This window comes from Planococcus citri, chromosome 2 (assembly GCF_950023065.1).
Source record: "Planococcus citri chromosome 2, ihPlaCitr1.1, whole genome shotgun sequence".
In the NCBI taxonomy this organism is placed as follows: domain Eukaryota; kingdom Metazoa; phylum Arthropoda; class Insecta; order Hemiptera; family Pseudococcidae; genus Planococcus; species Planococcus citri.
This window is the reverse complement of record NC_088678.1, coordinates 28,006,151-28,022,643: the sequence shown is the minus strand read 5'-3', so window position 1 is coordinate 28,022,643 and position 16,493 is coordinate 28,006,151. Positions and strand designations below refer to the sequence as shown.

General features: G+C 35.3%; 1 protein-coding gene across 2 annotated transcripts in view; it reads left to right on the top strand.

Annotated features, from left to right (window-relative positions):
* The window catches only part of LOC135835317 (sushi, von Willebrand factor type A, EGF and pentraxin domain-containing protein 1-like), a 184,815-nt gene that overhangs the window by 151,002 nt on the left and 17,320 nt on the right, over nucleotides 1-16,493 (top strand). Inside the window, exons 6-14 of one of the 2 annotated variants that reach the window (XM_065349512.1) lie at nucleotides 3,481-3,657; nucleotides 4,027-4,200; nucleotides 7,959-8,138; nucleotides 8,259-8,501; nucleotides 8,633-8,806; nucleotides 8,894-9,098; nucleotides 14,358-14,499; nucleotides 14,807-15,017; nucleotides 15,115-15,315. In XM_065349512.1, coding sequence (XP_065205584.1) covers nucleotides 3,481-3,657; nucleotides 4,027-4,200; nucleotides 7,959-8,138; nucleotides 8,259-8,501; nucleotides 8,633-8,806; nucleotides 8,894-9,098; nucleotides 14,358-14,499; nucleotides 14,807-15,017; nucleotides 15,115-15,315 — 1,707 coding nt within the window. Of the gene's footprint in view, nucleotides 1-3,480; nucleotides 3,658-4,017; nucleotides 4,201-7,958; nucleotides 8,139-8,258; nucleotides 8,502-8,632; nucleotides 8,807-8,893; nucleotides 9,099-14,357; nucleotides 14,500-14,806; nucleotides 15,018-15,114; nucleotides 15,316-16,493 lie in introns of both variants that reach the window. The other variant, XM_065349511.1, reaches the window with a different exon arrangement.

The window sequence follows — 16,493 nt, the reverse complement described above, 5'->3', positions numbered from 1 at the left end:
ATCTCCAGAAATTACTGGTAACTTGCCAGGAAATTACCAGTAATTTATCAGTAACTTACCAGGATATTATCAGTAATTTACCAGGAAATCACCAGTAACTTTCCAGTAATTTACCAAGAAATTAAATTACCAGTAATTTACCTGAAAATTACCAGTAATTTACCTGAAAATTACCAGTAATTTACCTAAAAATTACCAGTAATTTACCAAGAAATTAAATTACCAGGAAATTACCAGTAATTTACCAAGAAAATCACTCATAATTTACCAGGAAATCACCAGTAATTTACCTAAAAATTACCAGTTATTTACCAAGAAATTAAATTACCAGAAAGTTACCAGTAATTTGCCAGGAAGTTACCAATAATTTACCAGGAAATCACCGATAATTTACCGGAAAATTACCAGTAATTTACCAGGAAATTATCAGTAATTTACAAGGAAATCACCAGTAATTTACCAGGAAATCACCAGTAATTTGCCAGGAAACTATCAGTAATTCGCCAGGAAATTACCAGTAATTTACCAAGAAAATCACTCATAATTTACCAGGAAATTACCAGTAATTTGTCAGGAAATTACCAGTAATTTGTCGGGAAATTACCAGTAATTTGTCGGGAAATTACCAGTAATTTGCCAGGAAATTACCAGTGATTTGCCAGGAAATTACCAGTGATTTGCCAGGAAATCACCAGTAATTTACAAGGAAAGCACCAGTAATTTACAAGGAAAGCACCAGTAATTTATCAGAAAATTACCTGGAAATTACCGGAAAATTACCTATAACTTACCAGTAATTTACCAAGAAATTGAATACATTTCGAAATCAGCATACTTAAATGCATTCAAAAACCTACATCTCGATTTTTAAAAACTTTTTTCCTCAAGATTCTTTCTAATGCTTTGGAAACATTCTTGATGTCAAACGATTTCGTGTTGCATTTTTTGAAATTTTTGATTCTACACTTCCCTCTGAGGATCTCAATTTTCATTTTGAGTGCGAAGGGATTTTAAAATTGGAATGGGAGTCTTTGAAAACCTTTATATGTTGCATTTTTTTTAAATTTTGGGCCCTCAGCTCTTCTCTCAGGGGCTTAATTTTGATTTTATAGAATTAGAATCAGCTTCTTTAACGAATTTGATACTTCACTCACGTTCCATTTTTTAAAATTTTGGGCTCTCAGCTTCTCACAAAAGGGTTCAACTATGTTGATACCATAATGTTTCATTTCCTGACCTTTTTGGATCCATTCCTTCTCACTCGAGAGCTCAAATTTTATTCTGAGGTCGGATTGATTTAAAAATATGAATACGAGTAATTTGCCTTAGCTAACCTCTAATTTGTTACCCATTGTCTCTTTGAAATTTTAGGCCATAGTTTTAATTTTGATGTCAAATGGATTTCCAAATCAAGCGCCTTCAGAAACCTATACTTAATTTGATACCCATATTGCATTTTTCCAAATTTTGGGCTTCATTTTTTCTGGCGCTGGAAGGGGCTCAATTTCGATTTTAGGGTCAAAAAAATTTCAGAATCAGAATAAGTGTCTTAAAAAACCTGTAATTCGATATCTTGTTGCATTTTTTGAGATTTTGGGCCCTAATCTCTCCTCGAAGGTACCCACTCAATTTTCTCTGCCTCCTTCTTGGGGGCTAAATTTGAATTTTTGGATCCAAACGAGTCTCAGAATCGGAATCAGTTTTCTCAAAAATTCGTATTTCTATGCTCACATTGCAGCTTTGACCTTAATGGTTTGCCTTTTTGAGTAATGGAGTCATTTCCATCCAAATTTCAATTTGGACTTTGGTGCCACACAGTGGGCCACAGACCCCCCAAAAACGGCGATAATTCGGATTCAACCCTCATCGATGTGCAATATGTCGATTAATATGTTTTCGACATCGTAGAATTCGAATCTGCACTTATTTTTTTTGTAGGAGTGGGGGGTGAGGCGTGGGGAGTGGGAAAATTTCAAATTTTGCATATATTATCGTGTAATATATCGATTAATATGTTTTCAAGGTCGTAGAGTTCGAATCTGGAGTTATTTTTTTGGTAGGGGTGGGTGGTGATGCGTGGGGAGGGGGGAATTTCAAATTTGGAGTATATTATTATTATTATTGTGTAATATGTCGATTGATATGTTTTCGAGGTCGTAGAATTCGAATCTGCACTTATTTTTTTTGTAGGGGTGGGGGGTGAGGCGTGAGGAGCGAGAAAATTTCAAATGTTGCTTATATTATCGTGTGATATATCGATTAATATGTTTTCGGGGTCGTAGAGTTCGAATCCGGAGTTATTTTTTTAGTAGGAGTTGGAACTGAGGCGTGGAGAGGTAAAAACTTCCAAATTTTGCTTATATTATCGTTTAATATGTCGATTGTAATGTTTTTGAGGTTCTTAATATCGTTGATTTGAAAAATTCATTTTATGTCTCAAATAATGTATTTCAATCGAAATTGAATCGAGTATATCATGTTTTGATCTTAAAATTGCAATATTTCGGCAATTGAGAAAGAAATTGATGTATTTTTAATAGAAAAATGAACCTGCAGAGAAAATGTGCAATTATGTGCAAAAAATCGCCAAAACATAGTATACTCCACTCCTAAATACACATCACTATGCATAAGAGAACACACGATATTGCCCGATTATGTGAATTTTGTTCCAAAATGTGTTCTGATTTTATATAAAAAACTGTAAACTTTGAAAATCAGTGGTATAACAAAACATCAAAAAGTAAATTTGGAATTTTTCACCTCCCCACGCCTCACCTTCCACCTCTACAAAGAAACTAACTCCAGATTCGAACTCTACAACCTCGAAAACATATCAATCGACATATTACACAATAATATACCCCAAATTTGAAATTCCCCCCTCCCCACGCCTCACCACCCACCCCTACCAAAAAAATAACTCCAGATTCGAACTCTACGACCTTGAAAACATATTAATCGATATATCACACGATAATATATGCAAAATTTGAAATTTTCCCACTCCCCACGCCTCACCCCCCACTCCTACAAAAAAAATAAGTGCAGATTCGAATTCTACGATGTCGAAAACATATTAATCGACATATTGCACATCGATGAGGGTTGAATCCGATTTATCGCCGTTTTTGGGGGGTCTGTGGCCCACTGTGTGCCATATGATTAATAGGTACATATGAGACGCCTCTAATGAAGAAATTTTTTTCAAAAGATATTTTCCCTCCTGTATCGAGTTGAAACTGGATTTTTTGGCTAGTCAAATTCATTCCTGTAGATAAGTAGCAGCTCGTTAAAGTTCGATCCTATTTGGGAAATTCACTTACGTATTTTCAACGGTTTGAAGCAAAAATGTGATTTTTTTCGACTTATGAATGGCAAAAATTGAACCCCGAATTCGAATTAAACGACCAAAAATTAGCCTAAAACCACTCCACCTTATCACCTTTGCTTTTTGATAACTAACTCAGTGTTTTACAGCCAGAACATGCGGTACACCCCATGAAATCTCCAACGGCTGGCACACCGGCGACTGTTTCACGTTCAACTGTCGAGTCAACTACCACTGCGAAGAAGGATACGAACTGGTAGGCAGACCAGAGCGAACATGTCAATCAGACGGCCTCTGGACTCCCAAAGAATTACCGTCTTGCGTGCGTAAGTTGCTACAACAAATATCAGCCAATATTTGGTGCCTACCTATTACCTAATGTAGAAAACCTACCCGTGTAATTTACGTATTATCCTATTATCCCATCCTGAGCCTAGCTAGCAATTGCCAGCGTAAATGAGAGACGTCAAGTGGTCGTAAAAATCTCAATTTTACCGCCATTCAAAAATATCTCATCGCGTCGCGCCATTCTCAAACAGTTTCAAACTCGTAAACTGTTCAAGCTGCAGGCGGAAAAGTTTATGGAATTGGGCGCGCGTTCGCTTTTATTAGCTCCCTTTTGTTAAGTACTAGTTAAAGTTCCATTGTAAAATACTGTTGCTTTTTGCGGGGGTTTGGTTCTAATGTGGTTACAGCCGTACAGTGCCCCACACCTGAAAATCCGCTATTTGGGACGGCGATATTTACCTCGACGTCGTATAATTCGGTTGTATCGTACGAATGCAAGTACGGATATATGCTGGTCGGAGAACGGACTCGAAGATGCGGAGCTGATAAGAAATGGACGGCGGCTACTCCTAAATGCCAAGGTGAGTCATTTGAGAATCCATTTTCGTGCTCTTAATTATTATTTGTCTAATGTGGGTTTGTTATTGAAAAATTGCATTCGTAAAGTGAAAAAGGAATTTTAAAAAATAATTCGAGGTTCTCCAGATACGAGTAAATGTTACAGTCTAACTGGTCAATTGCAAAAAAAGTGCTCTACGAGTAGGAATCGAATTTATTTGGAATTTTAAAAATTCAGTTGGCTTTTTTTGAAAAAAAAACGTCATGAGACTAGTCAAAATGAGGAAATTAAAACTATCTGACAAAACATCTTTTGAGGAATTTTAACCCCAAAATTCGGTGATGATTTTCGGTTTTTTTTTTTTTGGAAATAGAAGCCATGAGGTCTGTCAGTGTTTGTTACAGACACTGCTAAAAACCAGTGTTTGTGACGGACACAGTTTTTCATTCTCCCACGTTGTGACCTTCTAAGCTCCTGATCCTTAACAGCAGTGTTTGCGACAGACACACAGTTCAAAACCCGTGTTTGTGACAGGGACTATTCAAAACCAGTGTTTGTCACAGACACTATTTCAATCCAGTGTTTGCGACAGACACTGCTTAAAACCAGTGTTTGTGACAGACACTACTAAAAACCAGTGTTTGTCACAGACACTGTATAAAACCAGTGTTTGTGACAGACACTGTTTAAAACCAGTATTTGAAACACACACTGTTTAAAACCAGTGTCTGGTCAAAATGAGGAAATTGAAACTATCAGACGAAACTTCTTTTGAGGAATTTTTACCCCAAAATTCGGTGATGACTTTCAGTTTTTTTTTTTTTTTTGGAAATAGAAGCCATGAGGTCTGTCAGTGTTTGTGACAGACACTGCTTAAAATCAGTGTCTGCGACAGACACTGCTAAAAACCAGTGTTGGTGACAGACACTGTTTAAAACCAGTGGTTGTGACAGACACGGTTCAAAACCTGTGTTTGTGACAAACACAGTTTAAAAGCAATGTTTCTGACAGACACAGTTCAAAACCAGTGTTTGTGACAGGGACTATTCAAAACCAGTGTTTGTCACAGACACTGTTTCACTCCAGTGTTTGTGACAGACACTGTTTAAAACCAGTGTTTGTGACAGACACTGCTAAAAACCAGTGTTTGTGACAGACACGGTTGAAAACCACTGTTTTTGACAGACAGTTTCGAAACCAGTGTTTGTGACAGACACGGTTCAAAACCAGTGTTTGTGACAAACACAGTTCAAAACCAGTGTTTGTGACAGACACTGTTTGAAACCAGTGTTTGTGACAGATACTGCATAAACCCAGTGTTTGTGACAGACACTGTTCAAAACCATTGTTTGTGACAGACACTGTTTAAAACCAGTGTTTGTGACAGACACTGTTTCAAACACTGGTTTTGAACCATGTCTGTCACAAACACTGGTTTTGAACAGTGTCTGTCACAAACATGCTGTTAAACTGTGTCTGTCACAAACACTGGTTTTGAACTGGGTCTGTCACAAAAACTGGTTTTTACCGGTGTCTGTTGTCACAAACACTGGTTTTAAGCAGTGTCTGTCACAAACACTGACAGACCTCATGGCTTCTATTTCTAAAAAAAAAAAAAACGAAAATCATCACCGAATTTTGGGGTTAAAATTCCTCAAAAGAAGTTTTGTCAGATTTCTGTCAAAAATTGTTTTGAGCATTTTTATAGAATTTTGAACTCAAAATTTGGTCATGATTTTCAAAGAAAGGTGTCAAAAGGCCTATAAAAATATGAGTTGAAATTCTGGGGAAAAAATTTCGGTCAAAACTGCATTTGACACTTTTGAAGAATTTTTAGCCCAAAATTGGGTCATGATTTTTGATGTGATTGAAATGGTGCCATGAGATCCATCAAAATTTGTTATAGTTCTAGCAGAAAATCAAAAACTGCTATCAAAACTGTTTTGAATACTTTTTAACAGTTTTGAGCCCATCATTGTGACATTGTTTTTAGGATTTTTAAAAAGATGGCATGGACCTCATCAATTCATCATAATGGATTGAAATTGTGGCAAAAAACTCAGAAATTTCTGTCAAAACTTCTTTTGAGCCATTCTAAAGAATTTTGAGTCCAAAGTTTTTGATCAAGATTTTCAGGTTTTTTTTTTCATTTTTATTTTTTTAAAGCAACATGGAACCTATCATAATGGGTTGAAATTTCGACGGAGAATCAAAAATTTCTTTCGAACACTCTAGAAGTATTTTGAGCTCAAATTGAGTCTTGATTTTCGAGTTTCTTAGAAAAGTTGTCATGGAACTGATCAGAAATGAGCTGAAATTGTAGCAGAAAATCAAAAATTTCTGTCAGTCAAAACTTCTATTGAGCAATTTTGAAGAATTTTGAACCGAAAGTTATGTCATGATTTCCAGTGGGTCTCATGAGACCTATCATTAGTTGAAATTTTGACAGAGAATCAAAAATTTTCTTTTTAGCACTCTAGAAGTATTTTGAACCCAAGGTGGATAGAGGGGTGAGGGGGTGCTCGTGCTCTTAAGAGAGGAAAATTGAAAATTCTTGGTTTTTTCAATTTTTTTTTATGTATGTACTTTAAATTAAAACGGCATTTGAAAACTTTGAAAAGCGTTTTTCAAAAAATATTTAGAGATGAAGTCTCCTCTTCACTGAAAATTTTAAATCATGGATGCTTCTTCGCTTACTTCATCCAAAATTCTGAAAGTCATGACCCAATTTTCGCCTCAAAATTTTTCGAAAAAACTCAAAAAACATTGTGCTCGAAATATTTGAATTTATTGCAAAATTATTACTCATTTTGAAAGGTCGTGAAGTCAGCTTTGAATAATTCTACGAATCGTTCATTTTTACTCAAAATAAGAGCGGGGACACTTTCAAAATTTCACTGAAAAGTCTCACAATTTTTTTTGTTACAAAAGTTCAATCAAATTAGATTCGTGTGGAGCACTTTTTGGCTGTCATTTTGTAAACTATTGTAGACTACCTCCCTTCTACTTCTAAATTTTTAATCAAGTCAATTGCAGTAGATCGGTGGAAAAGTTCAGATGTTCTCTGGAGCATGTCTGAATTAGTACGCGACGTTTTCGTATTTTCACCAAGTCGGAAACGCATTAGCGAGTGCAGCTTGGCAGAATTTTTCATTCCAACTTGTTATAAAATTACAAATTTATAATTTCGCATTCATTTTCACTACCTGCGTATTATTTTAAAATCATACCTCGCGTTTTAATGAATTCCAAAGTTGAAAGATTTTAAGAAACTGCAACTTTTTTATAAGTTTACAAAATGGCGTTAAATGAGTCGAACAGAGACACAATTTTAATTAAGAAACAAATAATGAGGTATGTGACTGTTTGAAAATTCATTTTTATGAACTCGGCGAGCTCGTAGGAGGAAAAAAATTAATAAGAATAATTTACGTAGAACGGCAAAAGCTTCGAACTAAGTAATTATTAGTCTTTATTTGGCGGCAAACTTTTTTTTTTTTCAAAACTTGGTACTATACGGGAAGTTGGCCAAACGTTAACTTTTATAGTAGAAATACTACGTTAAAAGTTGTGAGAATTTTAATAAAGTTGACATCCGTCGACGAAAGTCGGTTCTGTTCGGTGAAATTATTCGCGGCTTTCGAGTCGGAAATAATTTTCGCGGTTTGGAATGAGAAATATGAATTTCGATGTTGTTTTTAGTTTTTTTTTCTTTCATTTCATTTTTTTATTACACGTCTGGCCATCGTTTTGTTGACTTGTATGTAACGTGTTTTTTAGAAATCAATTGCGGTCCACCCGGTATCCTTCATAATGGTTGGATGGAGAATTTGGAAGCGGGCACTGGTCTAGGAGCTAGTATTATATTTCGATGCGACGACGGTATGTTAATGGTGGGCAATGCGTCGACAGTGTGTCAAAATGATGGCAAATGGAGATACCCGCCTCCTCTATGCTTAGGTAATATACTGATGGCCAGACTGTAAAATGTATTAGTAAGACGACGGTTCGATTTATATAACCTTCTGCTCGCGACGATGACGAGGGCGCGTTAACTAAGGCGAGATTATTTTTTTGCAGCTCCTTGTATCGTACCTAAAGTTCAACATGGCAGACTTGTCGTCTCTATAGACGACAGTGGTTACGAGAGTGAGCATAATTCTAGCGCAACGGCGGTGAAACCTTCGCTTATTGAAATATCTATCGTGAAACATGCCACTCAAGTTTTCGTCGAGTGTGACAATCGTTACGAGTCATCGAACAATACGATTCCTGTTGTATGTAATAATGGCACTTGGTCTTATATACCCAAATGTCAACCTGGTACTATATTTCTTATACTATTCCTTTTCTCATACCGCGAGATAAAAATAAAAAACAATAGATATGTTTCAAGATACCTACGACGAGTAAGTATCTTGAAATATTTTCTAACAATCTTGTTCAATTTTCAGCTCGATGTAAACATTTGCCCAAGACTCCGGAGAATGGTATGATAATTGCGCCTAAAATGGAACACGGTACCAAGGCAAGGTTTAAATGCCTCGACGGGTATACCATTCTGGGGAACAAAACAACCGAATGTAAATATGGAAATTGGTCTTCCGAAGTGCCTTTATGTGTAGAAAGTCAGTTTTTACGCTGTATAGAAAATAAGTTCTTGAATTTTTTTTGTGTTTTATAAAATGATTCTAAAATGAGTTGATTTGTTTCAGAATATTGCCCTTATCCGGGAACCATTGATAATGGGAAAATACTGCTGGTAGGGAGCATGGGTAATTACGATTATCGACCTTATGTCAAGAAAGTCATCAATGATAGACAAGTAGTCTACGAATGTGATAAAGGATACGTCTTGGAAGGAGGTCCGGTCGGAGCTACTTGTGTGGATGGCCACTGGAGACCTCAAAAGTTACCTAAGTGAGTGGAAAAGTTTTGATAATAGTCGATTATTTAATTTAAAAAAGACGAATGAATTATTCATATGCGTCAATTATTCGTTTTGCTCAAATTCGGATTAGATATACCTAGATATACTTATATTATTATTATTTATTATACAGTATGACACAAAAGTAGTGCTCGGTGGCTTTTATTTCTAATTGGAAAGTGCTAGCGAGATGAATAAAGCGGTTTTGAGTAGGGAAAAATAAGGGCTTTCAAAAGCGAAACCTTGAAAATTTCAGGCCCGAGCACAGGGTGCCCACAAATTCAAACTGGTTTTGATTGGCGCAATGTATTTCACACACTAAGGTGACAAAAATGTGATATGATTTTTTAAAAACCGGTTCATTAATTTGCGACCTGTTGACAAAAAATACGCAAAAATTGTAGATAGAGAAAAAAGCTTGAAACAAAAGTTGTAGAGCGTGAAAAATTACACAATTCTGTCTAATCACATTTTGAAACCGGTTCATTGGTTCACATTTAGCAACCAGTTTTTGACAATAGCCTAAAAATCGAAGATCTAGAAAAAAGCTTGAAACAAAAGTTGTAGGCCGTGAAAAATTACACAATTCTGTTCGATCACATTTTGAAACCGGTTCATTGGTTCGCATATTAGCAACCAGTTTTTGACAATCACCTAAAAATTTAAGATCTAGAAAAAAGCTTGAAACAAAAGTTGTAGACCGTGAAAAATTACATACAATTCTGTTCGATCACATTTTGAAACCGGTTCATTGGTTCGCATTTGGCAACCAGTTTTTGACAATCACCTAAAAATTAAAGATAGAGAAAAAACTTGAAACAAAAGCTGTATAGCGTGAAAAATTGAACCATTTTCGCTGATTAGATTTTGAAACCGGTTCATTAATTTGCAACCAGAGAACTTTCGATGGCTGCTTGCTGCGAATTAATGAACTGGTTTCAAAATCTGATTAGCGAAAACAGTTCAATTTGTCATACTCTACATACAACTTATGTTTCAAACTTTGCTCTCTATCTCCAATTTTTAGGCGATTGTCAAAAACTGGTTGCTAAATGCGAACCGATGAACCGGTTTCAAAATGTGATTAGACAGAATTATGTAATTTTTCACGCTCTACAACTTTTGTTTTGAGCTTTTTTCTCTATCTACCATTTTTGGATAATTTTTGATAACTGGTTGCAAATTAATGAACCGGTTTCAAAAAATTCATATCACATTTTTGTCGCCTTAGTGTGTAGAATACATTGCGCCAATAAAAACCAGTTTGAATTTTTTTGACCAAACCGGTTTTTCAATTTGTGAGCACCCTGTGCTTGGGCCTGAAATTACTCGTAGTTGGCGTTTTCAGTAATTTCAAATCGCTCCAGAAGGTGTTGTACTGATCTTCGGCAGCTAAAAATTTAAACTTTTCATAAGTTCGATATTCAAAATCTATTGGAGCAGATGAGTCGCAAATCCGAAGTGACTGCTTGAAAAGAGGAAGTATTTTTTTTCAAGTTAAAAATCTAAGATTTGAAAAAAATTCCAAAATTGAAAATTGTTGTTACAACTTGCGTAAATTTCTCCTCTTACCCCAAAGTCAATCACCCAAACTGATTGCTACTGATTTCGAGCCGATCTGAAGCCTCCAGCGAACGTTGATTTTACTGCAGCTATTTCAAATTGCTCCAAAAGGCGTGTTGCATAATCGATTTCGGCAGCTGAAAATTCAATCCTGTCATAAAATCGAATTCGGAATCGATTAGGGCATGGCAAGTGAATTGCAAACCCGAAGTGACGAATGGAAAAAATATCTTTTTTACGAGTTGAAAATCTCAGATTGAAAAAAAATAATCAGAATTGTCAATTTTTTCAAAAATTACTTCGAAGTTATCCTATACCCTAAAGTTCACCTCCCGAATCGATTTCCATAATTTTCGAGCGATTGGAACCTCTGGAAAAAATTGACGATTTCGGAATTTTTATTCTTGCCATTTTTGAAAATTCGCCAAAAATCAAAAAATCAACTTCGGCGTTCGGCTATTTAAAATTTTGGTTCTGAGATGTGGATGACATGCTCTTTTAGAGACCCAAATTTCAGCTCAAGCAGAGTCATGAGTAGTACTTATAGGGTCTTCATAGGAACCACTCTAGGCGTCCGCCTTCGTTTTGAAGGTGACCACGATTTTTAAAAAGAGCATGGCCTGGACTCTGACCCCCCCCCCTCCCCACGTAACCAAAATTTCAAACCCAAAATGATTTTTTTAATTGTTGAGAAATTTTCGAAAATTCAAAGTTGAGCCATTTTTAACGATTTATGCGTTTTTTTCAATTTTTTAATCAACTTTGCCGAAACGAATTTTTCCGTTTCCGGCCATTTTGGACCCTCCAGTCGATTTCTCCAGAATATTAAAATTTTTCTAGAAGGCATGGAATTAATTTAGATAGCTGAAATCGAGTTGTAGTTTATTCTTGACCTGTTTTACTAGTTTATCGGAATTTGAGCCAATTTCCAGGCGAACATTTCAATTGTGTTTTTTTGACCAGCACAATTTATCTATTTGGCTGGGGGAAAATCCAAAAAATATTAAATCTTTATAACTTCTCTTCTTTGAGAAATTTTTGAAATTTGCACAAACGGCTGGGTTTTGCCTAAAACCAGTCTTTCGAATCAGAATTTTACCATTTTGGACTATTCTGGAGCTTCCAGCGTAATTTTCTAAATAATAACACTTTGAAAAAAATTTCAATTTTGTTTTTTATTTTTATTTTTTTTAAGTTCATTTTTTATTTTATTTGTTTTGAAAAAGTGCGTTTAAGCAATATTTCTGATCAATGTTTTTGATCTATTTTTTTACAAAAAATTCCTCATAATAAGTATTCGTGTTTTTTGTCAAAAATGTCACATTTGAGCTTTTTTGAAATTTTCATTTTCCGATAAGATTTTTTTTTGAAAACTCAACTTTTTTTGTGATAGAGCATTGGTTCTCGTATTTTGTGCCAACTTTTGTCAAAAAATGTTCCCCAAAAAGGGGTGAAGTGTTTATCCAAAGTATGCTTTCACTCATTCATTAAGTACATCGAATGAAACCACATCATACAGTTCCAAAATTGACCCAAAACGATTTTTTGCTTTTTCGGATTTGGAGGATAATCAAATGAATAAGCACATCATTTCCGAAATAGTTTTAAGAAACTGGGGGGGGGGGGCGAACTGTGAGTCAAAGTGAAACTTGTGTTAATCTAATTCGAGATATCGAAAGCATTTTTACATCGCATTTCAGGATTCACCTGGGCCTTTAAGGGTTAATCAGCATATTGATCGGGTAGAAAATTTAATCAAAAATTTCTTGTACTTTGGGAAATTTTGGATCCAAATTTCACTATTTTGGGTTGTTTTAGAGCATCCAGCGCGATTTTCGATTTCTCCAGAATTTTTTAGTTTTTCCAAGAGGTGCGGAAATTGATTTGGGTCGCAGAAAATCGAGTACAGGCTTACCTATTCTCGACTTGATTTCCAGATTCATCCAAAGTCGAGTCCATTTTCAGGCGGACACTTCGAGGGGGATTTTATGACAGGCATATTCTTGAGTGTTTTCACCGAGGTGATGGTTTGAAAAAAAACACTCGATAGGTAGGCGTAAGTCTGCAATAAATCTAACAAAACGTGGATAAATTTGTGAAGCAGGTTGAGAATGAGCCACAACTCGAATTTTGGTTACCCAAATTTATTTCTGTATCTTTTGGAAGAATCCAAAAATTTTGAAGAGATCGAAAATCATGCCAGAGCCCTTAAAATCATCGAAAATAGTAAAATTTTGATTCGGGGTGTTTATTTTAGATTTAGCACTACTTATCATCATTTTTACTAAATGCCTATATGGGTCGATAACTTTCACCATAAAAGTGTAAATCACTGAAAATAATCAGTTTTGAATTTAATTCACCAAGAATCGAAAAATCAATTTGAGCTACTGAACTTCTGATTATGGTTGGTATCGTAGATAATGTTCTTTCCAATTCCAAAAAACGTGACTTTGTTCAAATCAGGAATATTAAACACTTCGAATAGGTGTGGTTTTTTTTGAAAATGTTTCCTGACAAGTTGGCACAGGGGGTTATTTATTTAGCATTTTCTTACCCTCAGACTGATTGAAAACTCAATAGTTCATCTAGTTGTACTTTTTTCAATTCAAAAGCACCTCAAAAACTTTTCCAAAAATATCAGGTGTATTCGAGTACATTGATTGATTCGAACACTTTCGACTTTTTTCAATTTTTTTTCTTATTTTTGGTTTTAAAAAATCCAAAAAGGGGATATATTATGCCTACAGTGATTCAGGTTGGCAAGATTATCAAAATAAATTTTTCACCATTGCTTGCTTATATTTGAATTTAAACGGATGTGAAACTTTGAAAAAATGACGCGACGTAAAAACATCCAAAGAGAACAATTAATTTTGAAATTTGATTTTTTTTAAAAATATGTATGTATTTTTGTTTATTAGTTTACGTAATGATTTTGTCTCTTGAAAAAAATGTGATTTTTAAGCAATTTTAAATTTGCACTAAATGATACCATAGGTACTGATTCAGAATGCAATTCATTTTTTTTTTTCAATATCTACTAGCAACCAATTTGAGGTTTCGTTTGATGAGACATCGTCTCAACGTTAAATTTCATGGGCTGAATTCAATTTTTTTTTGAATTTGTCAAATTTTGAAAATTTCAACTTGGCTTAATAGAGTTAAAATCTGATCAAATCGAGAAAAATTAGAAAACAAATGAGAGTCATTTTGAGTAATTTTTGAATATACATCATAGTTTTGTAAAAATTCTTCAAAGGATGGTCTGAATGAAATTTTAGCCATCTCTACTTTAAATTAATTGTATTCATGGGCCTCTTCATCAATTTAGGAACCATTTCCCAGAACTTGTTCCCATCAATGCTGCTTAACGTTCATATGACATTTTATCACTACAATCCATTTTTGAAAAAAATTAAGTTTGCCTCGATCTAAACGAACCAAAAGATTTTGGCAAATTGTGCCTTAATCGCAATTGAAAAAAGTGGTGATTTGGTCTCAAATACAGTTTGTGTGTCACTGAGAATGCTTTTTAAAAATAAAAAAATATTTAAATCTTCATTTTTTTTGTTGCAAATTTACTTGAAATATTTTTTGAAAAATTGACCAGCCTTTTGTTAGACATGCGGTGATTTTCAATTAACCTAGGTATACCTATCTAAATGTGTTATTTATTTTTGCAGATGCATCCACGGCAAACACCCATCCATCAAGGTATCCAGATCGATACACGAAGACGAACTGCAGCAATTCCTGAACGAGACTTTTTCACAGACTGTGCAAAGAATCCGACGAGCTTTATCTGGGCAAAACTCCCAAGTAAATGTAATATCAATATTCTAAATTTTTAGTAGTTCGAAAGAGAACCTCCTCAAGTACCTACCAATACCACACTACCACGGATCCCGAGACCTGAGGAATGATGCATGCGGTGCTGCATACCTCTCGCTTTATACGAGTATCTATAGATAACCACCATGTCAACCAACCACCAAGTAGATATTACGAAAATATTATTCTTCGTCGCATGTTTTCTCATATTATGTATTTTCAAAATTACCAAATTCCAGCTCCAGTCAACGCGTGTGATTCAGTTTCTCTGTATTCTAATTCACCTCGTGTGTGTTTTTAGGTGATGAGAACGAAAACTCAAACATCGACGAAAGAAGGTAAAGAGAAGAATACCGGTATTGGTGGGCGTTCACGTAATCGAGGTTTCGATTCGGATTACGATATTGATACGAAAGATTACGACGATCCGGAATTGATGGCGAACAGAACGGATATCGAGCCGACGGAATCGAGAAAAGGACGTAAAGGCAAAAAAAAATTTCGTCGTAAAAGTAAATATTCGCGTCGGCAATCTACGCTTTTGTACGTTCGTGTAACCAAATCTAGCTAGGTAGGTAATGTGAAATGATACATCGTCAATTTTTACAGCTCCTTGTCCGTTGCTTTCGGATGAGCCTTATTTGCACGTGGAAATTGTCAAAGTGGGTAAAAATCCAAACATAACGTATTACCACGGTACGCTGATACGTGTTATTTGTGCTCGAGGGTATAAGCTTAACATTGGTACGAATAATACCGCCAAATGTGTACGCGGCAGATGGAAACCAGAGAAACCTGATTGCGATATAAGTGAGTATCAATTTTACGCTATCGTGCTACCTGCTTGGAGCTTGTACGAGTATAGTACGTGATTTTCTGATATACTATGTACCATGTAAAGTACCTTCGTATAGAGGTATATACGGTACCATCGTGTATGGTGTTGTACATTACGAGTATGATGTGCCATGCCACCCCCCATCCATCGTCTCTAATGGGTTTACAGCGGTGACGTTCTTTATCGTCGTTCAGCGCTGGAAGTATTGAATTTTTCGCTTTCGCCAAGCCGAGACTCGACGTGACGAGCTTTATTTTGACACGTTTGTGGGGTTCTAAGGAGATCGGCAATTATTTTTCCATCGAAAGCTTGTTCTTGTTTCGTTCGATTTTACAGAGGATATTCGCTGTGTGAGAATGTCAGAGTGGATGAGAAGCGAGATTTATTTCTTTTGTATGTGTGGCGGATTTTAAACGAGAGTAAAGCCTTTGACCAGGTGAATCGCGAACGTAGCTTTAACAAGAATTTTTTTAGCGTTCATTTTCAGTTCCGGGTATTTGGCATGTTTCTTGACGTGATTGACGTGTAGAAAACTTTGCCTATCTTAATAGTTACCTACAGAGTAGACTGTTTACTATTTTTTATGGCATGCTTGTGAGTTGTGATGTTTTGACTTTGACCTAAGCCATTGTGATGTTCATTAGCATGTTTAATGACTTCGTTTGATGATTTTACGTATCCCATTTTGAAATCAAAATAGTTTTGAAATATCTCACATTCACATTTTGTTGTTATGAAATCCATCAAAAATTTTCTTTGCTTAATGTTTCATCTGATAGGGACGTGGTACAACTTGAATAATTTTTTAATGAAATATCGAACTTGGAAGGGACATTTTATGACGTCAATTAATAAATTCCAAATCACTGAACACAAAAATTTGGTAGTAAATTTTGCCAACAAACTTAATTTTAAGTATAGTAAACATTTTTCGTGCTTAATCGTAGCAAAATATCGAGAACAGAAGGGAAGCAGCCTGCAACAAAGTTTCTTGTTCACTCGCTAATTACTTTTTTTAAAAGCTACGAGGTGAAAAAAAAATAACACGAGAACTAGAAAAACATTATAACTACATTATATAAGGATCAAGCAACAGCAAGACTTGGAGTAGAGAACGATGGTGGATATTTGCAATACGTTTATCGAGCAT